This window comes from Xiphias gladius, chromosome 1 (genome assembly GCF_016859285.1).
Source record: "Xiphias gladius isolate SHS-SW01 ecotype Sanya breed wild chromosome 1, ASM1685928v1, whole genome shotgun sequence".
NCBI classification, from domain to species: Eukaryota; Metazoa; Chordata; class Actinopteri; order Istiophoriformes; family Xiphiidae; genus Xiphias; species Xiphias gladius.
Genome location: NC_053400.1, coordinates 19606188 through 19633806, shown reverse-complemented (window position 1 = coordinate 19633806; position 27619 = coordinate 19606188). Strand labels below are relative to the sequence as shown.

The window sequence follows — 27619 nt, the reverse complement described above, 5'->3', positions numbered from 1 at the left end:
TATAAATTTAACATGAGGTTAATTAATTTAATCTGTTTTAATTTACAGTGACAGAAAACTGTTATGAAAAAAAGCATTTTAATTCATTTCTAAAATCATCTTAAACTATTTTCACACAGAATTTAATCTCAAAGAAATAAACATCAACAACAACAAAAAAAAAAACAAAAAAAAAAAGATTTTCTTCAGATATTGGCATTTCTACAGTGAAAAGCTGGTGACAGCATCAGGAGCCCAGACGGGCCGGGATGCTGAGCTTCAGTCCTCAGAGCAGTTGCCCAGGCAGACTGAAAGTCCAGCGGGCTTTCTACACCCTCTGGTGTCAGTCCATCAAGCAGCAGCAGCAGCAGCAGGTAGAAGCGCCAAAAAACAACCTCATGCTCTCTGCCAAAAACCCAGAGCTCCCTCTCCTCAGTACAATAACCAACACACACACACACACACACACACACACACACACACACACACACACACAGACACACACACAACACTAGATGTACACCCATTTCACACGGTGGCCAAAAAAAAAAAAAAAAAAAATCCACTTTCTAAATTAAAGGTTAATACAGACAACAGATGTGTGCCTGGTGCTGCAGGAGCCCTAACTGAATGATCAAGTCTGGAGTCAAATAATAATTTACAAAAAAAACCAAAACAAAAAACAAGGAGATTCTTAACACAGTCTACATGGATTTGTTTCATTGTACTTTGTATTTAAGGACCAATAGCCTATGTCTCACTAAATCTAGTGGGAGTCTTGTAACAGAGGCAAAGCTCCTATAAAGCACAAAGAGCAGCAGTAGGGACGACCCATAACAACAAATTACTCTGGCATTATAGGAGCATTACAGGAGCAGAAACAACCTCCAGTTTACAAATTCTTAATTGTCGCTTTTACTGATTCATCAAATCTTGTGAATGAACATCGACTCAGCTTGTCAAAGTCAGTGAGAGAATGAGGTTTGCCTCACCAGAAGAGGTGAGACTGGGGAAGGCTTAGTAAGTAGTTCTTGGTTGTATGCACTGTTAAAGGAAGGGGAGCAATGTTAAGATGAGAAGGATTTCTCTATTAGAGCAGTGCTGAAAAGGTGTGAGCTTATGGACTTACAAGATGGTCACAAATGAATCAGAATCAACACTGTGTCCAAAACAGAAAAAGAAACACGCAGTGAGAGAGAGGAGAGTGAAAGAGACTGACGTAGATGAGACAGGAGACTTAAATAGACAGGATGGATGCCTTCCTGCCCAGTTTCACAGTCTTAACATCACTGCATCCATCTCTGGAGCCTTTACTTTCGATTGATTTGTCTGTACAGATTTGATTCTTTTCTGTATTGAATAGCTTTTGTACTTCCCTTTAAACTTTACAGTACAATACACTATAGTGCACAATAGGGTTTCTGAGCCAGTCCTGGGGCTCAGAGTGGAGGGTGAGCGCACATCTCACAGTGCTGCTTGATGTTCAAGTCAGTAACAGGCCCGACACTGAGACTGAGACTTGAAGCCTGGTTGCTATGCTACAGCAGCCAGATGATCCAAATACCCAGGAGTGCTTCTCTGTGCCTCAGTCCTGCCCCGGGTCCTTGGCAGGGCCTCCGTCCAGGTAGATCTTGAGGGCTTTCTCTTTGCGCGGCGAGTAGCTGACACGGTGTCCAGTCTTGAGCAGACGACTGCTCTCCTTCTTCATCAGCTCACTGCGCTCATCCTCCGACAGCTCCATAGGCTCCTCTGTGCTGTCCCTGCACCGACAAAGATCAAAGTAATGTTGATCCAAAGTCCCAAATATTTTAAAATTAAATATACTATAAGGTTGTGATGCAGTTCAGTGAGGGGACATCTGTGTCATCATCTTTTAAGGTATTTTGGAGAGGATTATAAAAAAGGTTCTGGTGGCTGGAATCTATCACAGCACACATACATAATTATACAGTGGTTTCACATCTTATTAATCTCATTATCCAAACAACTCAACCACTCTTATATCACCAAGCGGGGGCTCAATAAATCGGTATGCATAGAATTTATTATGCAACTAATGTAGCTAAATTTTGATACCTTTTTTCTGTCTCATTACATTTCTTCTTTGGCGTACTGGTGTCAAATAGCTAAAACATTTGCATGTTTACATATTAAAAAATAAAATGTATTGTTTTGGGTGAACTGTAATTAATTTTTGCTTTAATATTTGAAAACTATCTCACTAATTGTCATAACACTAATGTGTGCTCTGAGACACTTTAAGGCACAACAACCTTACTCTTAAAGTTTCATATTGGCACATGCCTAAACCCAAAATAATTGAGCACAAATGAATAAATACTAAGAGATATTCACACTCCAACACATTATTACGGCAAAGACTGATCATAGTCCTGTGTGTCTGTCTAATGATTTTGTAAAACTCTGAGAAGACAGACACATAAACCTACGTTTGAATGTGGACAGTCTTTGTTGAATTTTTTTCTTTTACCTGTAGAAGACCACAGCTCCATCATCACAGATGTACAGAGGCCACACATTAAGAGTTGACACCTTAGGGTTCCAGTCCAGATCCTGATGGATCTCCAACACAGAAATATCACAAGGAAACGTTCCTCTACCCTGCACACAACAGACAGAAGGCTTACCAGTAAAGTAATATAACATGAAAAATTAGATCCTGTTTGAGATAATAAAATTTACATACCTTTGCAAACTCCAGGTTTTCAAGAGGAATACCACTCATTTCACTAAGCTGCCAAAAGAATAAAGAAATCCAGCACAAATTGCTATAAATACCACTCACAGTGAGGTTATTTTTTTATGTAGTTTATGTCCTCAACACGAAGGTAAATGTAATTTCCCTTAATTAATTAATGAAAGATAGTGATGTTGAACAGCAGTGTTTTCAAAGGGGGAGAGCTGTGCATGAACATACCCAGAAAAACACATTTATCAGGTGGCAGACAAACCTTCTCCTTAAGTTCTTCTACACTGCTGCTCTCCAGAATCACTTCCTGAAAAGGCCCCAGCTTCATTGCAGCCGGGCTCCATCTCCGGGTCAGCACAGCCAGCTGCGACATGGACTTCATCCTCTCTGGTTCTGAGAAACAGATAGGAGGACCATGGGTCAAGTTCCACAGTAGCTGTGCCTTACACCCCCCGAAACTTCAGTGGGCAATAGAAGAGGTGGAACACACTTCTGGCATTTATAGATTCATGGCATGGGTTTCCAAAAACAACAACAACAACAACAATAATAATAATAATAATAATAATAACAATTTCCTCCATGTGAAATTGCCTTGAGTGTTTGGAAGCAACAGATAATTTCACCTTTTGTCTGTTGTCTCACCTAGGAACTAATTTTTGTTTATGCCAAAGTAAAAAAAATGGCTTTGGGGGATTTTATTACAAGTAGTTAAAAATGTAACATAGGAGTTATTGCCAATACAGCTTTAGTGTTAATTTATTATTGTAACTTGTTTGAAAGAATCTGCAGAGCAGGTGTTACCATTGAGGACTTCCAGGAAAACTTCCCAGTTGGAGGAGATGCTGATGTCCTCCTCATAGACATGGTAATCCAGAAACACTGTACCTGGGTTCTTCCATGTCTTTTTCCTGAGACGAACCCTGACCACACACATATACGTACATTTATACTTCTTTTCTTTTTTTAAAAACACACATACAGTTGTACCCACTCAACTAAGGATTTAGATGAGTCTTTATGATGTCTATCAGTAATAAACTGTTTTATACAAACATACATTGTACATATATACATTTACATTTTTATTTGTTAATGAATGATGTGCACCAAATTTGTCATTTGTTTTCATTTTTATTTGTAATCTCAAAATCTTACCTGTCAATGCTGAGGTCAAGCTTGCACTGCTCTTTCAACTGAGGAAGCAGCTCCTCTTTGGATTGTCTGACAGTCATGCCCTTGGCAAACACCGTGTCCACAAGGAACTTGCAGGGCTGAAAAAACAAGAAAACACCACAATCAGATTATTATATTTCTGACATAGTCAGGTAACTTTAACCAAAACCATGTAGATTATTGTGGCAGAAAATTCATTCAGTTCTTACCTCTGGTTCATTCACTAGTAGTTGATACACTTTAACTCTGTATTCACCCTTTTTAAGTGCTCTTCCTAGTCGAATGGTTATCTGTGGAGAGTAAAAAGTTAAGTTTTAGTAAGTATTAGCTCACTTTCACACAAACTACCAAAATCAAATCAATAAATGCTGAATATTTATCCTGACCTTGTTATCGTCAGAGAACGATGAGAGTGTTTCGTTGAGCCGTACGCTCTCAAACTCCTGGTTGTTGGCGTACACCCGAAACACCTTGAACTGGGTCGAGGTCACTCCTACATAGGGCTCCAGGTTCTGTTTAAATGCTGCTAATGTTATTCTCTTGTCCACATGAACTACTAAACCTGAGGTAGATCACAAGAAACAACAATTAAACATTTTGTCAAATTTATCTCTCTCAAGGAAGGAAAACATCTGATGAATATGTTGGTCAGTCTCCCTCTTGTTTTCTCTAATAATCTAGTCAAGCGTGCTCAGTTTTAATTGTAGGATGGAGTTCTGCAAAAAAGAAGTGTCATTCTACCTCCCTCGATTAAAGTTGACAAAGACAATTAAAACAAAATTTTATTTTAAAAATCCTTTAAACTGCATCATAAGTAGAAGATTCATACATTTTTGTGTATCCCACGAGGAGTCATCCTGAGAACAAGGTTCTGCTCTGAAGTACAGGTACTGAGCCTCTGCCTTGCTCTTCCCATTGTCGTCATATTCGCTATCTGTTCCAGAGTCTTCTTCAGCAGTGTCCCAGGTCTCTTTTTTGCCCTCGTGGGCTTTGGAGCGTCGGCTACTTGTGATGCTGTGCGAGTCCAGGCCATTGGCCAGCTGTATGGGTCCGCTGTCTGCATTGCACAGTGTGTCACTACTGTGACTAGAGCTCAGGATGTCGCTGTCCACTGAGCTGGTGCTGCGGTCATTGTTCACCTCAGAGTCTGAGCGCTCCTCACAGGCAAAGTGGTTCTCGGGGTCAGAGGAGGCACCGCCGCTGCTCCCAGCTGTGGCCCTGATCCGGTTCTCTAACTCTCTGTTGTCTGCGGCCACGCACAGTGAAGAGTTCGAGTCAGCCTCTTGGGTTGGGGATTCGATATGCTCAAAGTCGCTGGCGTCAGAGCTTTTCTGGCTGTCACTGGTGCTGGAGCCCTGCTGCTGCTGCAGAGATAGATTCTTTAACTTTTCTGTGCTCTCCTCGAGTATAGCTTCTACAGATTTCCTGTTACCCTTTGACTCATCAAAGGGCACATCAGAGTCAACTCCCAATTTTTGGCAAAGAGTTCTGTTGGCCAAGGTACCAGGAGACTGCTCAGGCAGTAAGACCAAGACTCTGATCGTGTTCCCGTGACGATCCAACAGTTTCCACAAGACTGAGTCAGTGAAAGCAACCTGATGATCAGTCGAGTCAGAGCTCTCTACAAAAACCTAATAAAAAATAAAACACAAAACAGGTGAAAATTAAACTTAATAGTGTTAATAGCGCTCTTAAGCGCAATAGTAAATTCTTTTGACTGCTAAATTTTTACTCAAAAGTGGCAAACACAATGGCAACATAGGGAATCACAAAAGTCAGAACTGGAAGTAAATTAAGAGACCTTGTTACTCCTGAAGAATCCCTCAGCTTTCAGCGTCTTGTTTGGAACATAAAGGAGCCGAAGGTCATTATAGCAGCGCTCCAGGACCACACGCATTGTTTCTGCAGATAACCCCGTAGCCTGGGTAGAAACACATACATAAGGCTGCCAGTTTGATCTCACATTCTCAATTTATTTCGAAGAATTTTCAATGTTAATGTTTAAAATGGAAGAGGAAAACGAACAGGAGGAGGAGAGGGAAACAAAGATACAGTGAAGAAACTGAGTATAGTAAGAAACCTGTGCAATAAGCTGTTTGAATTCAGTGATCGTCTGGTTCAAATACGCCCGAACACTTATTGGAGAGGCAATGGTCTCACTTTTCAGATCCACAACATGAACCTTCACCATCACCTCTGCAGAAAATCAGAAACACAGCCATATTGTCATAAAAGCAGTTATTTTGCTTGCTTTTCTGACCATCAACACATCTACATCCATCATTAGTGTACAGTCCATTTGCTCCCAACCATCAGAGTTGGTGCATATGGAAGAGTTTACAAGGTCATGCACACACTGCCACATGGGTTTTAATCATACTTATGATATTTTTTGAAAAAGTGATTGCACACAGTTACCCATGCAGCGCTAAGTACAACACTATCACTTTCAAACATTCCTAACTGAATCGTTTGACTCAACAGTAGCAGGCTACTGACCTCCAGGTTTGTAAGGCTGGAACACTTGCTCTGGCCGGCGGGTCTCTAGCAGCAAGTCGAACATGTATGAGGACTTAACTCCTCCCAGCAGGAGACCCATCAGTGTGTCCTCCTCGCCTTCATAGGAGCGCTCCAGGTACTCGTGGAACTCGTCATACTTGACCAAGCGACAACAGTCCAGAGGGACGACTCCCTCCAGCTCCATCAGCTGAGGTACAGAGTTCACAAATTATCGCAACAGTAATGAAAGTACTACCTTTATAAGAATAGAGTTAGCCCTAACTAGGACTATTTTAGCCTAATATTGTATACGGAAAATTTTGTATACTCAACATCACAACTATTTTCTAAAGCTAAACATAATCCTTTTGTGAATGTTACATTACTGTTGTGTGGTACAGTGGTTGCAAGCAGAAACCTGCTTTTAGAAGTGCCCTTGGCAATTAATTTAAGGGCACTCCAATATTCAGTAATCAATACTTTGCTGCCAAAACACATTGACCTGATTAGTTATGTGTTTGGAAAACCAGATGGAGAAGAAAACCAGTGAGCCAACAAACCTTGTAGGCCATCTCTGTAGCTTCTCTGAGAGTTTTGTCCTTGTGCACTTCCAGCTTGCTCTCCATCATCGTCTTTACGGGATGCATGCAGAAAAGCTTGATCTGAAGGTAAAGAGAATAAGATTCAGAAAAATTCATCTTATTTGGGGGGGAAAAAAACAAAAACAAACAAACAAAAAACAGTCAATGCAAAGATCTTTGTTCAGAAGCAGAATGTTGGATCTGAACGAAGCCAAAGGATCAGGTACCTTGCAGGTATTGCGCTCAATCTCCCTCTGTCTCTTTTCCTGCTCTTCAGACTCCTTCTCCTTCTGAACCAAACTCTTTATGTGCTCTGGGAAGTCTTCCACGGCTAAATACTCTGCAGACAGAACAGAGTATGCTGTAAATCACATTACAGGACAAAAGCTCAATCCATTCTATCATATAGTAAGAGGGCTCCGAAAATGATAACCACAACCAACATTATGGCACTGAATGATGTCCCATGAAGCACTAAACCCAAGAAGCTATATGTTATTTTCAAAAATGATGCAATGCTATGCCTCTGACAACTACTAACACATGTAATATCAAGACAAAAGACCTTAGTTAAGGTGGACTACAGACAGGGCCTGCTGGGAACTGTCAGTAAATGATTTCTGTCCATAAAAGACACTGGATCCTCTTTTCGTGTACAGTAGGTATCAGTACATACTTAATTCATTTTGAAAATCAATCAATATATCTGGCATTTATTCACCTGCATCTCTTTGCTTGAAAACCCCAAGCCAACTATGACCAGCTCCAAAATATTTAATGAAGTCAGAAACATCAAAATCCATTTTGTAGCCTAATCAAGACATAAAACTGGTTTGACGAAAAAATATGGTAAGACTGTAGTATTACAAACAATTTGTATGCTAAAACATGGAAAAACCACCAGCGTTGTCCTTTTACAGTTGAGCAGGGACTTTGCTATTGATTAAGTCAAGAGACAACCAACAAAATGACAGAAACTGAGCATCATGTTTGTGTTGGTATCTCACTAATTTAGGCATTTCTATGTCAGATTTAACTGAATGAATTTCTTACTTGCATTCCTTGAGGGATCTTTCAATCTATAAATCAGCATATATGCATTTGTAGAGCTGTTGGGAGAAAAAAGATGTCTTGTTAATGAATGTGGAATATTATATATAGAGAGAGAAGATACTGCTTTGTCAGTCCTAAGAGTAGCTGCCTATTCCTTCAACAGGAACATGAAAGTACAAAGAACAAAGAATAAACAAGAACCTTTTTGTTTCCCCCTTTGAACACTGATGTAAATGACAGGTTCCAGTCCATTGCTGTTGTATTCTATTCCCTAAGCCAATGTACTGTAAGCATGTGATGTCTGTCAACCCACTGAATGTTGGAGACAGATAGGAGAGTCAACTGACCTTGCAAAGGCACTGGAATAATAGCCTCTGCTCCCTGAGGACCCCCCATATGTCTTCCTGATATCATCCTGGGTGATCTGCCCAACAGAAAGGCACAGAAACATACTCACAATGATGTTAATAAGTAGAATGTTAAAATGACAGGGACATTGTTTGCTTAGTTTATTAAGAGTACAAACTAATGACTACCACTGATATAGTCTGGTGAGTCATTCTGCCTGACATTTAACTGCTGTAAGAGGACAAAACTGGTTAGTCAGGGGATGAGGCTGACCTTGCTAACATGCTGATCGTTGAAACTGTACCACTGGCCATCACTGAAGGATTTGATGCAGGCGTAGTAGTGGCCACCTGCAGCGCTCCCAGAATGGACCATGACGGAGAACAGCTCAAATGTCAGCAAACTCTGAGAACAAGACAGGAAAATCTTATTGTTCAGATTAAAGTAACAACCCAGCTGTGTGGCATTGGTGCTCAACATGCAGGGTAACTGATGCTGAGAATGACAATGGCAAGATATGAGCTCAAGACATGCTGTATTTGCAGAGCTAGGGTCAGATGAAATCAGCAACATTGATTGTACAAATGTGGGAAGCATGCACAGAGAAAAGACAATTTTATGTAACAAAATGACCATGACCCACAAAGTGTTGGCTAGGTCACCATCTAGAAAGTGCAGTACACATTATGAATGAAAGAAAGACACCTCATGTACGAAGCATCACTTTCTAGCTTTGTCTGCCAGCAGACAGTGGTTCAATAACATTTAAAGGATGGAAACTAACGATGGGAGACAATATAAAGAGAAAGGAAAAAAAAAAGAAAAGAAAAAAATTAACAGATGGTCACGATGAGCCTCTAGAGGAGCTCATCATTCAATGACTCCCCATGTCCACACATTTTCACATACAACCAATCAGCAATATCTATATAGTTGAGTGGTCAAGATGATCACCTTTGGCTTCAACACTCTCTCTGTGCTGCCGGTGCTGTCCAAGCAAATGCCCTCATCCACACAATCATCAGTGGAAAAATCATTGCTCATCTGGTCGCTGTGGCAACTGCCTTCATTCTCCGCTCCACTGTCAGTGCAGCTCTCTGTCTGAGGCGACTTCTAGAGAGGAGGCCAATTTCAAAAACAATAATAGACAAGGATTAAATATATAAAATCAGGCTAGCCACAGTGGTTAACTATAAGTATGCATATATTGCATAATATTGCGAGTAGCTTTTGGAGCAAAATATGTCACATACTACAGCTCCACGTGTTCTTTTTACATGATAACATTTTCATACATTTTCATTTCATATATCTCACTCTGTGTCGTATTAGTGAACGCAGAAGCAGTACAAGATCCAAACAAAATGGAATTATCCCATGCTCCCATTCACTCACCACTAGATATATTTGTATTGAGAAGGTATTGATATTTACCCAGAGGGAGATAACCTCAATGTTATATATTCCTGGAGGATCCAGAGTAGTTGATTTAACATTTGAAAATGTCAATACCCAATGGATTACATAACGTAATTGAAAAACACATAAAAGTGGAGTGTGTGACACATTTTTCGTTTTTCAACCATATCTTATAATCATGTCAAGTAATTGACGGTGAACAGATAGACAGAATGAAAATTCTTTGGGTATTCTGAAGATCTATTAATCTAATTTAAAAATGAAATAGTGATTGAAGCAGGTACTACCATTGCTGCTCTCACCTCATCTTCCACATCAATGAATGGACTCATGTCAAGTTCCTCAGGGAAAGTCATGCGGTCATTAAGCTTGATTCGATGCATAGTGGTGTAGTCAAAATCAAACCTTTTCAGCTGTAGTGTCAGCAGGTAGGGAAAGTGCAGAAATCTCAGACCCTGTGCAGATAAGCATTTATCAGAGGATCAGACAGGTCAATAGCAGAATCGTGTATTCTCTGAACGCGACTCCCATGTCACATTTTCAAGTTGGCTCACCTTCCGGGCGTCACATTTCTTTTTGCAACGTTCACAGAAGTACTGGTTGGGTCCATCCAGAGTTTCTGGTTGGACGAATGCCTGCAAAGCCTCCTCCTGTGTCAGAAAAATCCCAAAGAGTGAATAAGTGATAAGTGCTGTTGGAGTATTTGCTGCCAATGTGTTAAATGTTTAAAGGAATGAAATGTAGAAAGAAACACACCACACTGCCATAGGCCTGGCTGGCTCCAAAGGGTCTGATCACAAGAGGGATGTCCAGGTAAGTATCAATCCTCCAGCTCTCATAGCCACACTCCAGACATCGGACATAATCCTTCAGCTTCCCCTGGTACAGCTGGTTGATCAGGTCAGCCTGAGGACAGGGAGGCATGACAGTCAGGCCTCCTCAGCCATGTTTCACTTCTAACAATACAACATTTGTTTAAGCTGAAAAATTTTCTCTCCCTGCTACAATGTCTTACTGAATCAGGCACCAATGTGGAATTATTGCTATGTGATAACAGTGTTAGATGGATTAAAACAGATAAACTAAATAGTTTAAAAACAACTTTGATATTATTTGATTCCTATCACTAGTGAGGTAAAACATTTAAAATTTGGTCTAATGGAAGAAAAATGCCATCTTGTGAGCAAAATCAAAAGGGGATTATCTTTTGTACAGTGGCCATTTTAGGAAATCTCAGACTCAGTTCACCAGGCTCAGCTCCATGGTGTCAGGCTTACTGTAGGTCGACTTCCATCAGTCTAAATTGTATTCTGTTCAGGACATTTATGTTAGTATTGAATGTTAACATGCTGACGTTTATCATGCTACATTTAGCATTTTGGCTTGATATGTCCTCAGTATTCTACAAAAGACATGCCTGTCGAATCACCATACAGTGTCTGAACCACCTTTCTGTTGGGGAAATTGGGGGCGTTGTCAAACAATTTTTGTAACGTTCAAAGAGATTACGTAATTAATGCACTACTACATTACTACTACTACTACCACCACATTTTATTTCATGAACTTAAAAAATAGAAAAAATTTTAACAGTAACTGTTTCATTTGCAAAAGCTTGGGCACCCTACTAAATCAGTACTCGGTAGCCCCTCCTTTTAGAGATAGCACAGCTTACCAACACTTTTTGCAGTAGCTCAGAGTCTATTTATTCTAGACTTAGGAATTTTTTCTCCCACTCTTCCTGCAGATCACTTCAAGATCTGCAATATTTTTAGGTTGTCTTGCACACACACAGCATGTTTAAGATCTACCCACAGATTGTCAGTGATATTGAGGTGAGGTGTTGAGGGCCGTTCGAAAAGTTTCAGCTTGTGTTTCTTGAAGGAGTTCATGGTAGATTTTAAGGTCTGCTTTGGATCATTGTCCCGTTGTAGAAGCCAGGCTCTTTTGAGTTTCACTTTCTTGACTGACTGAAGGACATTTGCTTTCAAAATTTACTGATACTTATAGGAATCCATTCTTCCCTCTATCCATGCAGTGGACGATACTGCATGTTGATATAGCAAAATATTTCCACCTTCATGCATAACAGCTGGCAAAGGGGGGTGGGGAGTCAGTTTACTGCAGGGGTTGTATTTACTTCTTTTCACTTATTTATATATATATATATATATATATATATATATATATATATATATACACACACACACACACACACACACACACACACACACACACACACACACACACACAGGTGTACATATATGCACAGTTAACACAGTAACATGCTAAGCTAGCATTTAAGGGGCTCTCACTCATCCCAGGAAGTGCCACTCAGACTGTGAAAACAGCTGTATAACGTCCTCTGTGGCTCAACAGAACAACTGTTTTCACAGGCTAGCAGTAAACCAACATGGATAACAAATTTATGTGTATCTACATTCTAGACTGATGTCTGAGGGAATGTTAAATCTTCATATCTCATCTGGAGTTGGCTGAAACAGTTCTACTATAACCAGTTTATCAACATTTTAACTTTAAATTCCCACCTTTACTATTAATATCCAAAAGTAAAATATTATTTTAATGGGGCTCAATCACATGCATTGATTTTGTCCAGACCAGGAGCTCATGTGTACAGACCACATGGCTGTATATACGCACACTGGACTGAGTGTCTGCAGTTTATAACTGAGATAAGAAACAGCTAACCCTGGGGATTAGTGGCCCATTTCCCTTTTTCCACAGTAGGTCTTTTGTTTCCATTGTGGGGGGAGCCCTCAGACTGGCTGCTGAATTTTTGTTGTCAGAAGTCTAGGAAAACGTTTTGCTTTCTCCTACCTGCTCTGTTTGCTTCCACTTTTGCTCCAGGGCATCGAACATGACCCTGCACAGCTCTTGGATGTCATGCTGCTGCCAAGCTAAGAAAAAAAAAAAAGAAAAGACAAAAAAAAAAAAAACACAATTTAGTGTACAGATGCAGAGGCACATGGTCTCTTCTTTAAAGAACACACAGACAAGCCATGTGAGTCTAATCACAGGAAAGCACAAATGCTCACCCTCACTGCTGTCCCAGCCAAAGCTTCTCGTCACATCAGTGGTCTCAATCGCCCGTTTCTTACTAGTCTGCAGCAGGACAAAAAGCCTTTGCAGCTGGTAGGGGATACTGGTGACAGGATCTTCCTCTGACTCCTCAAACTCCCAGCTGAAGTTACACAGAAGTTATAGAAGAATTTTAAAATGTATACATCAAAAGTAAAACTTCAAAGACTTCTATGAGCATTGTTCCTTACTTGTAGAGTGCATTTCTGAACTCCGGGGTCATGAACAGCGTTTGTAGCAGACTGTTCAGGTAGCAGGTCATAGCTTGGTTAACCAAGCCCACATAACCTACAGTGAAGGCAAGAGGCAGGAGGCAAGAAGTAAGACTAAAGTATGGGGTTGAAAGGAAGTGACGTCACGTATTCAAAAGTTGAGCGAAACGCACCCGTCTCAGATTTGTTGAGGATGGACGAGTAGGAGTAAGATGGACTGCTGTAGTCACCACTGCAGCCTGCGGTGCTGTCTCTCGGTAGGGGCCCAATAAACCGCTCCTGGGAACTGTCATCCAGTCCACTGCTATCTGCTGTTCCTGACTCATCCTGCTCACAGAAACATACAGAAAAAAAAAAATCTTTCAATAAAATATTTTTGGTTTCTAAAACCAAATTCAATCAACAAAAAAAAAATATTTTTGAAATTATTTAAGAAATAAGGAACTCATTTTGTTAACCCTGTACCACTCACCGATGCAATCTGGGGCTGCTCTCCATCTTTGTCTGTAAGCTGGAGGAAATTCCTCTTACCACCAGGCTCAAACCCAGAATCTGAGAGGGACATCTCAGTGTTATGTTCCAGTGGTGCCTAGAGGGAAGCAAAGTAAAAACAAAAATCCCATGAACAGACAGCTTTTATACAGCAGTCAACAATCCCTGAAAAAGGCAGGGGAAGGAAAAAAAAAAAAATTCAGAACAAGTAGTTTACAAAGTACAAACTGGATGAACTCACAAGAACACTTAGACTCCTACTGAATTCATTTTCAGCAAATTCCCTGTATTGATGCGTACGAGGAAAGTAGCTTGAAGCCAACATGTGAACAACGCTATGTAACTGTGTTTCTCCTGGACAAGCTGAGAACGAGCCAGCAAAGTGCTGCAGTGGAAACATGCAGAGGCTTAATCAACTGACCTACTCAGTGAGATAACAACAGACACAGCACCTGGGCTTTGGCCTGGGTCAGCAGCAGGATTAGCCTGGGCTCATTTAAGGAAAGGGAATAGTATGTACATAAACGGACAACCAAGAACAAACTCAGTCGACACCGAGAGAGTGCATTAAGAATGTGTTCATGCTATAATTTTCTGTGCTAAATATGAGAGCGCTCTCTTCGCAACACCAATCTTACACACTTTATTTCTTTGTAGCAGAGAACAATGGTATGGCAAAATCCATTTTTGAACACTGATAGTATAAAAAAAAAAAAAAGAACTGTTGGCCCTATCTGACTTTCCGACATATCTCTATCACTATCAGCTTCACTGAGGTCATGATATGATGATGCTGCCGTTCCAATGTAGAAGCTGCAGGGGCTATTATATGTGTCCTAACCAACTTATTAGAAGGGTGCACAGCAACTGGAAACACGCTCTAGGAAGCATTATTATGAATCCATGTGGACTTCACCTGAAATACTGAATTCAACAGCACCAAAACCAAAATGCCTCTGGTGATGGAAAGAGGGCAGGGCAACCCAGTCCTCTCGGCTCCAGTGCTAAATGCAGTGATATTAGCTAAACTACTTTTGAACAAGATGCTGAAAATCTAATTTCTACCTAGACTTCACCTTTTGTTTTGACAGGATAATCACTGACCTTTAGCCCATAACTCAATTGAAAGACCCAGTTATACTGAGAGCTGCGAAAAACTGTTATCACATACTGGCACAAACAAAAGTGACTGAATTAATGTCCTAACCATGTCCGGTGTATTTCCCCACGCAAGGTCAAATGTGCCATTTACATATCCTGCTTTGTGGGCAACATCTTCATAAAGTCTGGAGAGGGTGGTGGAAGCAGGCAGGTTTAGAGTCAGCCTCTCATTGACTGTCTTTGCACTGGTGGTGTCCTGGATTATGCACAGCACTCTGGGCTCCTCAGCTGCATTTTGGATCTAAAAATCAAGAGGAACAGAAAAAGTTTACCATGATGTATGTTCTAAATTTTCACTCTGTATTTTGTGTGTTTTAGTACACCATATATTGGTGAAATGCTAAGCGTTAGAATAAAATGGTTAGAACACAGCTTTGCAGCAAATGTCACTTTTAGAAACACGGCAGTACACGAAAAAAAAAATGCCACCTCACCTCATGCCTCATTACTGATATGACTAACCTGTTACAAGGTAAGATACATTTCTGATACATATACAGCTGGTTGTTGAACCAAATACATTTTTGTTACCAACTTCAATTATGTCACAGCACAAAAAAAAAAGAAAAAAAAAAGCTAGCGTGTCTGGTCAGATTTGTATTCTTTTTCTTTACATTTTCTTTGATCAGAGAGTTCCTAATTTAAATTAAATCGTTGCCAATTTTAGATTATTTTATTTAAGGAAAGTTTCTGTATGGTTGCTTTTGTTGAGAATACATTTGAGAATTCAAGCTTGTCTCCAGAGAGGGTTTTGTAGTAAAACAGCTTCTATTCCTCAAAATAAAACATCGAAAACAAGCCACATTTTGTTATCTGTACTAAATTTAAAAAACAAAACAAAACAAAAAAAAAAAAAAAAAAAACAGGCAGCATATTGTCACTAGTGTAGAAAATTTTCAAATGATAACGAACCATCATGAAGGGATTATGCTTATAATTGAAAACTATGTATACACTGGGTCAACAATTGGTTATGTCATGATTACAAACATGAAACATGAAGAGCTCTCCTTAAAACAAACTTTTCTTCAGTTAAAGTAATACCATATAAAACTACCACCATGTAACTTACTATTTATTTAGAGTTATATCTTGATATCGCCTTGATGAATGATCAAACAGTAATGTTTCGCAGTATTTTCGTCGCAATAATAAAAACAAATAAAATACTCAACAATAAAACATAAACTGATGTGCTGGTGACATGCAGGAGCTTATCTCCAACAATGACGGTCTTGCAAAAGCAGATCACATTTTCTTTTCTGTAAATTTAATATCTTCGTCAACAATGTTTTTTTCATGATTTAAACAAGACGATAACGAGACGGCATCAACGTCTTTAAACACTACCTGTGACTACACCAACATGCAATGACGTTGATGAAATAAGACAAGACTAAAATGTAAAAAACGATAACTTTACCAAAATCTCTATTTCCATTGATGTAAAAGAGGAGACAAAATTTCATACAATGTTTTTTTCAAACAGTGACTTAACCTGGATGTCCTTCTTTGAATAGCTGCGATGCATATTTCTCTTCCTGCGTGCTTAAATCATCTTTCACACCAGCGCACCAATGAACGCACTGCCAACAGTGCTAGACTGTGCCTAGATATGATCCGATAATATACCTGAAGGGAAAAGAACCTGACAGCAATAAAACTGGTTGACATTTGGACCCACTCTAAATATAATGCCGTCCAGAGAAAAAGTGTCTTGTCAAGAGAGAAGCCCTGTGGCTACAAAATGACTGGGGGGGCAAACAAACCTGAGGAGACACCTTGAGGCGCACCACACAGAAATTGAACTAAACTTGATGTTAAGACGTTTAATAACATTACTTTACGTTTAAAGCAATATTAAGCCAACTACAAAACTTAGTGGGGTAACATTATCTACTAGCATCTCACAATAATAATGGGGATTTAGTCTCACTGAAAGTTTGTTTGTGTTGGTGTACTGAACATGCTACGCATGTTAAAGCACACACAGCTTTACTGCCATACACATTTCAGTTCTTGTCGAATTTGAATGGGTCCATGATAGTTAAATGTAGTCTACTTACAACATCTGCTGGTTATTTAAATACACAGCATATAATGTAGAGAATGGTTTTGGGCTTGAAAGAAGTCTGCCAGGCAACAGTTAGCTGTCAAGTACTTAGCTTGATTTGTGTGCACAGAGGTTCCAAATATTTTCTTTACAAATTTATTTAAATCATAGTGCACAACCTATCATGAACACTTACTGTATAACACAATCTAGTACAACACCATCACTAAGACCTGCAAAATTAGAGGATAAAACCAACACCTTTCTGGCACATTCCTGACAAAACTGAACATTAAAAGGTTAGGATTTATTGCAGGGCTGTTGTACAGTGTTCTTTTTGATTATGAAGGATTTCCTTTTTTGGTTACTTTCGGATTGACTCATACGGCAAGAGTTAGATTTCATCAGATTTGCTAATGTTGTTGCATCTCTCAAGACTTAATTTTTAAAATCAGTTGTTTGAAATCTTATTTGAAAGCAGTTTGCTTAAGGTTGACTAAAATACTCATTCTTAGTCTTGGCTGAAACTAGACTAAAATGTTTACGTTTTTATTTGACTCAGACAAGACTAACATGTCCAGAGTTTTAGTTGACTAAAAATGGACTATAAATAAAAAGGGTGAGGTTGAGTAAATATGACTAAAACTAGCATAGATGTTTTATCTCAGGACTAAGACTAAGACTAAATATAAAAATAGCTGAAAAAAGTAACAGTACTTTTCTGTCCTTGTGGTTCAACAGGGCTTTATACACATTTGCACACATAAGACATGATTGACAGTTATGTCATTCACTACAAAATCAGCAAGAAACCCTCTTATGCATGACTGGACAAGCCCAATTGCTGGGCAGTCGCTGATTTTTGGTTACGATTTTTGAAACAGTAAAACTTGGGTTGACAAAATTCTTCCAAACTATCCACAATCTTTACTCTTTGAACTATTGTTTTAAAAAAAATGCAATTGCTGCCTAATGCTTAACTTAACTGCGTAACACACAGTGGAAATTGTTTTCCAAGTGGAACAGGAGTTTCAAGAGACAGCGAGTCACTCTTTCGTCTAAACACTCCCTGTAGTTTGTTGTCCGATTGGTCTGGTACGTACTGTACGTGGTCAGACTCAAATGATTTTCAAAATGTGATTATGGTTTCCAGAAATTTTTCTTTTATAGCACACAACTTCAAGTATGTCGTTTCCAGCAAATAAATTTGTCTATGGCCATTATTTAACTGTATGTCTCTTATGTGTGATGAAGGTGGTACTTGCGAAGCTGCCTCTCAACTGAAGAATGTGTCTTGATCATTGCCTGATGGTCATCACAGTGCTGCTTCATGCATCTAATTAACACCATGCTGTATTGTGAGCGTTGTCTCCCACACCACACAAACGTCTACCTGAGAAATCCTCTTCATCTCATCAAAAATACTTTGTCTGCAACTCCAAAACACACCCTACTAATATGTGGAGATAGTTGGTAGCCTAACTGAGGCTAAATGAAGCCACCTTTTAGGCCTATACCTACCACTGTTTGGCTGGCAAAGCAACCTCTTGGCCGGTGACAGGGTGATAATTACAGGAATGTATTCAAGTTATTCCAGTTTTTGTGACCTCTTTGTGAGGTTTGTGATCTTCGCAAAATGTGACTGACAGGTCGTATAAAGAAGCTGCAGCCGACAACACACAAGTGTATTATGAGATTAAAGGTTATTTTTACCGTGGATATAATCACAAGGTGCTGACATGAAGCCACAGGTACTACAAAGCACAGGCAGTATTTCTTTAAGGCTGTAACTGATTGCAAAAATAATGACAGACTATAATATTGTGAAATTTCAGTATCAACCAACACCTAATAATACACTGTAATGTAACTACAACTACACACGGCACACACAAAACCTTAAAACAGGAAAGGGATACAGGTTTATGTCATGAACAGCAGTTAATATTCTAATTCAGATGCAATTTATTGTAACTGTACATCTGTCAACTAAACGTGACACTTAATCAGCCATAAGTTTGGATGGACTACTGTATACTGTTTTTTTTTTTAAATCACGGCTGGACATAATAAATGAGCTACTTAGAATTTCTGATTTGTTTAGAGACCACTGGCAGCCTGGGAGTGAAAGTAAAAGAACTGTAAAAACTACAAGGTTAGCTTCATGCATGACTGCAAAATGACAACTTTAGCTTTCTCTTGAAGACAGATATCATGACAAAGTCAAACTCAAAGCAGGTGGAGAAATGTTCTGTGTCAGATTTGTGCTATGCACCTTAAGAGCAAAGACACTACAACATGTCAGCTGAAAAGTTGGGCAACACCAGTGGTGGCAACAAAATCCATTTTTACAGTGGGGGCAAACATCACGTGTTGAATGCCTGTTCGTTTTTGGCTTGTTGTGACTTGTACAAGCAAAACAGACCAATATGCAAAACCTTTGAAAGTACTAACCTTCTTCAACTTTTTTCATACATAATGCTTTATCAGAATATTATGAAGTGTGGCAAGAAGTATGTTTTTTACATGTGCCTTTAAATAGCAGTTCTCCACACTTAAGAGAATTCAAATTTCTCGTGGAAAAGACTTACTGACTGGCAAAAATTAATGATTAACTATTAATGTCTTTCCAGATCAACAAAAGACAATTTGGCAAGTCAAGAAAATTGAAATGTTGATCTTGTTATTACAAAGAGAATATCCTAATGTTACTTCAATAACGCTCTAATTCCTTTTTTTTCCCCAAATAAAAACAGTTAATATGCTGTTCATTTTATCATTTATTTTATCGTGCTGCTCATCTCTCAGTTCACTGTTGAAATGATTTAAAAACAGCAAACTCAACACTGGGAAGCACTATGAAAACCTAACCATTAAATATTCATAAATGGTTACTTCAACGGAAATGATACTAAATTACACAAAGGCATTATTATCATTTATTATATTTACCTGCAGCTGATGCTGCAGCTCTCTGTGTCATAGTGCATGTAAAACATTCTTACAGAAGCCAATTGTCAAAATATAGCTGTTTTGAGATCGGACAACTGTCTGATCTCAAACAGAACAGGGAACTGACTGATGTAATTCCAGTTTCTACTTTAAACCTTTTTATACCAGTGAAAGATAATGTTTGAAGCACTGAAAGCCTGCTGCCAAAGCGATAAGTAAATAATACGAACCTATTTCCTCCTCACAAACGCAAGTCATCCTTTTTTGTTTAAATTAAAACAGCTGTTCCAGCAGAGTTTAACTAGATCCATTAGTAAGTTGTGTAGCTAATGGCTACATTATCACTATGAAATATATTTAAAGTGTGCAGCTCTGCTTCATTGTATCCAATTTTCCCACCAGCCCTTAATATCATCGAGTGACGTCCCATGCTTGACGTGTGACTTGGCAGTTGACGTAAATGGAGTCAAAAGTGCTACAAAAAACACCCATGATCAAATATTGGTACTCCAGAAGACTTGTAATAACGCTATAGATACACATAAATATTTAATAACATGTGATCGGGACTCTCATAACATTAATAACCCTCGAGTAGGTTTATTTTAAAGTCACAGTTGATCGAGCAAACAAATTACCATCTGGTAACCATCACTGGTGTTGGCAGTGGCTACGGCCGACACATTTTCAACCTTTGTGATAAACATGAAAGCAAAAGACCATCGTGGATGGTTGTTTTGGGTAGAATACTGCAGGGTAACGTTAGCTAACTACCAAGCCAAACATAGCAGGATAAACAAGCAAAGGCTAAGTAACTTCTCATCGTGGCAACGGAGTTCGTCAAGGATGTTAAAATTGAAACGGTTAACATTTTTATTCTGACGTGAGGGGCACCCAAATAACTGACATTCACATTAAAGCTGTGCTGCACACACCTGCATCTATATGAGCAGCGGTAGCTAGCATTAGCGTTAGCTTGCGAATTTGACAAGATAACGTTAACGTTTGCAGTAAAGCCACAAGTTCAATTCAAAACAATCTGCAAACGGGGGCAAGAGGGAATCAACGTACGTATATGTGTAAATTGGCGTCAGGCGTACACATTGCTTCAACGCCCCCAGTCATGTCCGTTGATGTCGTTATTTACATTCGCTTTAGCAACTTCAAAAACATCTAGTTTAGCTAGAGTTGTTGCCATTAACCAGACTTAAGAGGCTAACGACATTAGCTAGCCAAATTCTACCAGCTAATGTTACTTCCAAGTTAGCTCACTAATGTTGACAAATGTCGTCTTTGTTTGAGGGGACGCATACTGCTGCAACAGCATCTGAAAAGCTCAGGAGTTTTTGATCAACAGAAAGCCAAATTAGAATGCAAGACAACTTAATTATAATTACGCCAAAGATTTGGCTACCCACATAAACTCACTTTGTCTGAGATGTAGTGAAACTAGCCGCTAACTGATGATGCCTGTAGCTAGCGCTAGTTAGCCATGTCATGATAGGCCGTCCAAGTCATGTTTCGCTAACTGTTAGCAGCTGAGATAGCCCTTAAAACGATACACTAAGATCACAAACTCGCAAAGTGGTGCAAAAGTTTTGCCATTATTAAAGTGCACGGTCTGCAAGGGTGACAGCTGACGGCCAGAGGTTGTTTCGCCAACCTGGGCTGGGCTGGGTCCGTAATAACCTCACCTCTTTGGGTACGAACTGGTTCTCCTCGTTAGGCACCATTTCCATTTGCGCGACAGTTTAGACAAGCATCTATCCGGCCAGGGATGTCAGCGAAAAAACTTTGCAGCGATACACACAAACATGGTTTGTGTCCTGTTTGTCCTAAGTTTGGATGCTTGGATAACAAAATTAAACTTGCAAAAACTTGTAGGCTTATAAAAGTGATCTCGGTTAGACTGCCCAAGCACAAAGTGTCCTGCTGTGAACGGAGAAAAATGGCCGGTGTTTTACTCCGCGAGACTTCACGCACAGAGCTGTGGCGTCACATTCCATCCAGACAGGCGTGCGTGATGTGTGCGGATAGGATGACGTCGGTAGGTGTTTGTGCGTTTTTTATTTTTTATTGTTTTTAGTAAAAGACAAACATGACAGAAAAACACACACACACACACACACGGCACAAATGGTTTGGCCCGTCTGTGAGAGCGAGGCAGCTCAGCTGTGGGGCAGTTTGGCAATGCTTTCAACTTAAGCAACGCGCTGCTTTCAATCCGATCACAGCAATTATGATTGATTAAATTCAGTGAAGTGTTCAACATGGCTTCACGATGAACAGTAACACAGTTTCTCACAGAATACTAGAACTGTTTCAGGAATTCATAACTTTATTCTCTTTACTGTGTAATTGTGAATGATAAGAGGGCCCACTGGTCATCTTAGGCTCCTGGCCCATAATAAACCGTGCATGCACTGCAGAGAATGCTCTCCGATACACACAACATACCCATACTCGAGACTGGATTACTAACCAGGCAACGCTGGCAACTGCCAAAAGGCACCGGGACACCCCAAAGCCCCAGTGGCACCCAAAAGCCCCACTGTGTGTCAACTGATTGATAATTTAAAAAAAAAATTGTAACTTTGTAATATGGAAATATGCAACAACGAGGCATGATATGAGGGCAGTCAGGTGAGTCCCACCTTATTACCTGATCCTGAGGACATTTATCAAAATGTAATTTTGTTACGATATTGAGCATGGATCATATGTGCATTGGTGCTTGATCAAATCATAGGAATACTGCACACCCCTTATTAACCACAACGGGTGGTTAATAAGGGCCGAACACGCCTAGCAGGTTACTCTGGCTGTAGCCATCCCACAGATGTTAACCAATTTGTAATTTTTTTAAATGTATATATTTTGGGGGTATTTTAGGCCTTCATAACAGATAGAACAGATGATAGGAAATGAAGGAGAGAGAGCCTCAACAAGGGTCCCCAGCCAGAGTCCAACTGGGGGATGTTGCAGTTTTTGGTTGACTTCTTAAACCGTAAGCCATGGGGAGCGCCAACTGATATGTAATTAAAATTCATTACTGTTATTGAATCAATTCGTAAATTGACTTGTCGCTTGTTTGTGAAGTCCACCATTAGCCTTGGGTGACGATGAGTGGCTGTGGCTCAAGAGCAAGTGTACAACATGATGGGGTACAAAGACACTAAAATAACTGGATTTTTACACTAGTTTGTTAAGTTCATAGTACACGGTGAAACACACAGTAATATTTTCTATATTACTGGACATTTGTACACTGCAGTACACTTTATACTGCAGTGTTGCAGCAACAACTCGGCGCAAAGAGTTAGAATGCATATTTCACATTGTCACCTCACGGCAAGAAGGGTCAAGGTTTGATAACAGTCCCGTTCTCCATCATTGCATGTTCTTTCTGTGTTGGTTCAAGTTTATTTTTGGCGATCTGGGTTTCCTCCCACATTCCAAAGACAAGTCATTTGGACTGACTCTAGACTCTAGTTTGCATTTAGTTTCAATGTAAGAGTCTGGATTCGACCTTTAGCGCTGGAGTTGAGTCTGGAGACAAAGGTGTAGTTTGGGCAATTGAGAGGTGTTCACTGCACCAAAATAAAGTCCTACATTTTTAATAAAAACAATCAAAGCATCAACAGAGTAATATGTTATAACAGAATAAGGAAACAAGCGTAGCATGAGTAATTTCCTCATAGTCACAAAACAAGCTGACATCAATGCCAGCATCTTCTGCACTAGACATTCACTGGACTGGAACTATAAGAAGGGAATAAAGAGGTCATGAAGTGTACTGGAATGCATATTTATCCTCCGCGTTATAGACAGAAATACATTTATAGCGATGCATTCAGCAGTCGGTTAATTTACAGATACCCATGTGGGATGGCTGGGATGGTGAGAATGAGTCTTTGGATTCACTGTGCACTACAGTTAGAATAGAAATAGACTTTTTTTTTTTCAGAAATGGGCACAACACACCTGTTTGCTTTTTATTTCATCTATTAACAGGTACCGAAGATAGCAATAAGTCCCTAACAGTTCATTTTCTATTGCGTAATGATACACTGATTGGATCCATTACAGTCAGACTGTAAATCCATGTACGTACAGTGCAGTGAAAATGTTTGTACACTCCTTCAGTTTTTGCATAGTTTGTTGTGCTAAAACATTTTAGTATGAAATGATTTATATAGATATTTATCTAATACTGTTGTATTACAGATTTAAAAAAAAAAAATGATTTAAAAAATAAAGCGCAAAGACCTACACCTCCAGTAGGGCCTCATAGTTATTGTAGGTAAAAGTTTGACACTACTTACCATTGGGAACTGTACGTGCCCTCTTAAGTCAATAAGTCTGATAACAGAGTGGAACATACAACAAGAGTCCCTTACAGATGATATCTTTCTTCTCTAACGCTCATGTAAATTACTCCCCAAAGTTAGTTTAAGACTTTTTCTTTGGGTTCTTCTTAGTTTAGTGTCATAGTGATGCTCCAGAGAACAACCAAAAGGCAAGGGAATTAAAAACACTTGCTTTTACTTCACATGCTGACCTTGAGCAAATCACTCCAGCCACATTTGCTCATTGAGCTATTCAGCCGCTGAGTATTAGACTGGGGAACTCACTGGTATGTATGTATGTATACAACAGTGTCAATATAAAGTACACTGATGTTGAAGAAATTAGAAAACTTAATGCAGAAAAAAAGTGTATAAACAAAATGAAATGGTTGTAACAAAAAAACAACAGTTTACATTTTTGTTTATTTCTGTCTAACTTAATCCATAAGTCGCCGGTTATTACTTTGTGTATTAAAGCTAATTAGCAACCTAATTAATACATAGAGACAAAATTTAATAAAATGGAGTTTTATAATACATGAACAATAACAAGCCATGTTTCCATCATAAATGGCCACAGATTTGACAATTTTAATGAATGACCTGCATGAATGCTCATCAAGTAGTCAACAACAACATTCGCTTTAAGGAATGACATATTCACAGATGTACTTTTTCAGGCTCCGACACACCTCATCGTACCACTTTCCCTGTGCAGCCACTGAAAGGGCAACACAGCTCTCCCTCTTCGTTCCTGTGGGCTGCTTCTTGGAGCGGTCCCAGTTGAAAAAGCTGACTGGCAGGCTGTTGACATCAACATACTGGCCTTCTTTCACTATGTCTGCCACACCAATCCAGAAGTCCTTGGATCCTGGAGCGCTCCTCTTTGCATAGTCTCTCAGTTCATTGTTCTCCGTCATGTCCCGCGGCATTGCAAGAGTTCCTCCTTGTGCAATGCAGTCTTCATTTGCTTCATGGTAATGTTTTGGTTCCTCAATTGTCAGATAGCACTTCCTGTGCGCTTTGATGCCACGGAGACAGACTGAAAACACAAAGTGCTTATTTGATTAGCGACTTTAAAGTAACTATATGGTAATTAAATAGTTCAAAACTATTGCAATGTTTAGTTTCCTCAGCAATATGAAAATACTCCTGATGCACGTTATATAAAAATAATCTTTTTTTAATACTTAATTTTTTTTAATCTCCCATTTTTTTGATTGTAGCAATTCATACAGCCATATTCATAAACTCATAACATAGACTGTTCACACTCTTAACAGTGACTAGCCAAAAAAGGAAAATAGGGAAATTATAAAAATAAAAATAATAAACAACAACAATAAATAAATACATTTATAGCATTTTATATGCTCAACTAAGTACTATGTAAAAATAAATACAAATGGAAAAAACAGAAACAAAGAAATACACTGAATAATACAAAAATATACTAATTTAGATAGTTTTACATTCCCTTTAAATTGTATATTTTTTTTGTACAATTCAACCTTTTACTTTACAATTTAAAGACGTATGTGAGTGCTGCTGCCCTCTGCTGGTGACTCTGCACACCATGAGGTTCAAAATCTATTTTGCGTGACAGCTCAGTGGCCTAACTTGCAAGCAGCATTAAGAGAAGGCCACCAGTCATATGTACTTTAACACATTTACAATATAACGAGGATCACCACCATCATTGTGCAATGATTTTGTTTCCGATTAACCTACTTTTGAAAGAACTATGGAATGCAGTGATGCTTATGACCTGCTCTCGCTTCAGTCTGCCTGTACGGGGTGAAAGCAGTACCTGTCTGCAACGCCTGCATCTCTTTCAGTGAGTTCACCTCCCGCCACAACCTCTCAAGCTGGGACTTCACTTCGTCTTCCTCTGCAGCCGCATCTCGATGAAGAAGCAAGAAAAGAAAAAAAGAAGAAAAAACCAGGTCAGTTTAACATCACTACAGAGTGCATTACTGTTTGAACCTTATGTGATGTGTGTAGTTACCTCCGGGCTGTCGAGCTGACACAGCCTTCTTGGTGCGAGATGGACGGCTGCAGCTGAAGTGGAGCAAAGAGAAGCAAAGAACGAGGAAGACAGGGAGGGCCAGACGTGCCATGTCTGAGGCCAGTGGATCCTACGGGACGGGACACAGTGGCACACCTTATACTGCTGTGGAAGGAACCAAAAACACTGCGGGCAGCTCAATATATATACTAGCCCTCTGTATGCCTTTTTCTGCGTACTCTCCCTACATTGGCTCCAACTCTGTTTGTTTTTGTCCAGGCATCAGGAGGAGGTGAGGGAGGTATAAGGGTGGAGTGGCAAATAATGATTTCCTTGTGTCTGGCTTTTGATAAATATTTACTTGGGACAAGGTGCACTAAGCAGTATTCCCTTTCATTTCACAAACAAACTGGAAATTCATTGACTGCTTCACTATTACAGAGCGTTCTTCATGCCACCCCCCTCCCGTGTCACTTTTGGACATGCTAAGTTTTAAGCTTTTCGACGAGTGGAAAACAATGTTGCAAGTTTGTAATAAAAGCGTGTGCTTTTAAATTCTGTCACCTGACAGGGAATTATAGGATTCATGTACACTGGGTGATAGTAATCTACACTAATAAGGGGTTCATTTACAACTGTCAGTACTTATACACTGTAGATGGCTTTACAATGTTTCAATCACACAGACTTCCACTTGTATAATATTAAAAATAAAGCTGCTATTAGACCTGAGGAAGTCCAGCTCCCAGCTCTGGCTCAGGCGAAGTTATTTTTAGAGTGGGATCTCGTATACAGATGGAAGAGGGGGGAGCTAAATAAGAAACACCCGAGGGCACATGATGTCAATATAGCAATACAACTTTTGAAGCCAGCTCATGCATGTTTTCCCCAGTTCACAGTCTTCAATTTGTACATTCGTGAGCATTATCTTTCAATTAAGGTTGTGCTAAATAATACATTTTCCACATACGTGAAATATTCTCTAGAATAATGTATTATAACCAAACAGGGTTTCTAATTAAAAACTAATAGTTTTATTAGTTGCAACGTATACACCTACTGGTATGATAAGGTCGTCCTCTGAACGTGTTGTTTTCCAGCAAGTTACAGAAAACTGTCTCTCGGAATAAAAGTACAAGAAGACAGGAAATGTTGTGTCTACTGTTAAACACAGTACATGTAAATGGATGTCTGCAACAGCTATTTAATTTAGACTCGTTGCACAGTACTGAGTCAAGGTTCTGTGTGTTGTTAGTGTGCAAAAAAAAAAAAAAAAGCTGTATTAGCACACGCTATGCCAATGCAATCTCTCCCAGCACTACTCTCTTTCCATCCTGAAGCAGACATAACACTCAAAACTAACAGGGAGCTACTTTACAGGGGATCGGTAGTTCTGGTTTAATTAATAATTAACGATTAAGGCATCACATAAATAAAGCACAGTTTGTAGCAGTTCTGCCAACAGTACATGAATTGATTCCGACAATAGCGCTGACTACTTGGGAACAAGCAAAGGCATGTCCGG

General features: G+C 39.4%; 2 protein-coding genes across 5 annotated transcripts; both read right to left on the bottom strand.

The window, feature by feature from the left end:
* Positions 1–162: 162 nt before the first annotated feature.
* On the bottom strand, positions 163–21743 carry usp47 (ubiquitin specific peptidase 47). Of its 3 annotated transcripts, none has more exons than XM_040127913.1 (28): positions 21432–21743; positions 14779–14973; positions 13552–13668; positions 13253–13406; positions 13059–13155; positions 12825–12970; positions 12607–12686; positions 10522–10671; positions 10320–10415; positions 10068–10220; positions 9301–9459; positions 8620–8751; positions 8346–8422; positions 7999–8054; positions 7173–7285; positions 6925–7026; positions 6365–6572; positions 5946–6061; positions 5667–5786; positions 4695–5496; positions 4252–4427; positions 4075–4155; positions 3848–3963; positions 3494–3612; positions 2952–3082; positions 2687–2734; positions 2471–2601; positions 163–1739 (listed from the first exon to the last, which is right to left on the bottom strand). In XM_040127913.1, exons 1-28 carry the CDS (start codon positions 21474–21476, stop codon positions 1565–1567), a joined length of 4095 nt encoding a protein of 1364 aa, XP_039983847.1. In that variant the 5' UTR covers positions 21477–21743; the 3' UTR covers positions 163–1564. The 3 variants fall into 3 exon arrangements, with proteins under 3 accessions (XP_039983847.1, XP_039983855.1, XP_039983864.1); XM_040127921.1 differs by having other exon boundaries at positions 1565–1739; positions 9301–9456; XM_040127930.1 differs by lacking the exons at positions 14779–14973; positions 21432–21743 and adding an exon at positions 13813–13854 and having other exon boundaries at positions 1565–1739.
* A 1809-nt stretch (positions 21744–23552) lies between these two features.
* On the bottom strand, positions 23553–26333 carry clec3a (C-type lectin domain family 3, member A). 2 transcript variants are annotated; one of them, XM_040131951.1, is made up of 3 exons: positions 26095–26217; positions 25897–25989; positions 23553–25128 (listed from the first exon to the last, which is right to left on the bottom strand). In XM_040131951.1, exons 1-3 carry the CDS (start codon positions 26204–26206, stop codon positions 24731–24733), a joined length of 603 nt encoding a protein of 200 aa, XP_039987885.1. In that variant the 5' UTR covers positions 26207–26217; the 3' UTR covers positions 23553–24730. The 2 variants fall into 2 exon arrangements, with proteins under 2 accessions (XP_039987885.1, XP_039987876.1); XM_040131942.1 differs by having other exon boundaries at positions 23555–25128; positions 25897–25977; positions 26095–26333.
* Between the last annotated feature and the right edge of the window lie 1286 nt (positions 26334–27619).

Excerpts from the sequence above, each read along its gene's own strand:
- usp47 (XM_040127913.1), bottom strand. The coding sequence starts at position 21,476 with ATGGAAATGGTGCCTAACGAGGAGAACCAGTTCGTACCCAAAGAG. Across the intron at positions 10,416-10,521 it reads GCCAGGCCTATGGCAGTGTG|GAGGAGGCTTTGCAGGCATT; the intron begins GTGTGTTTCTTT and ends TTTCTGACACAG. Across the intron at positions 8,423-8,619 it reads ACGATCAGCATGTTAGCAAG|ATCACCCAGGATGATATCAG; the intron begins GTCAGCCTCATC and ends TCTGTTGGGCAG.
- clec3a (XM_040131951.1), bottom strand. The coding sequence starts at position 26,206 with ATGGCACGTCTGGCCCTCCCTGTCTTCCTCGTTCTTTGCTTCTCTTTG. Across the intron at positions 25,990-26,094 it reads GTCAGCTCGACAGCCCGGAG|ATGCGGCTGCAGAGGAAGAC; the intron begins GTAACTACACAC and ends TTCTTCATCGAG. Across the intron at positions 25,129-25,896 it reads GATGCAGGCGTTGCAGACAG|TCTGTCTCCGTGGCATCAAA; the intron begins GTACTGCTTTCA and ends TTGTGTTTTCAG.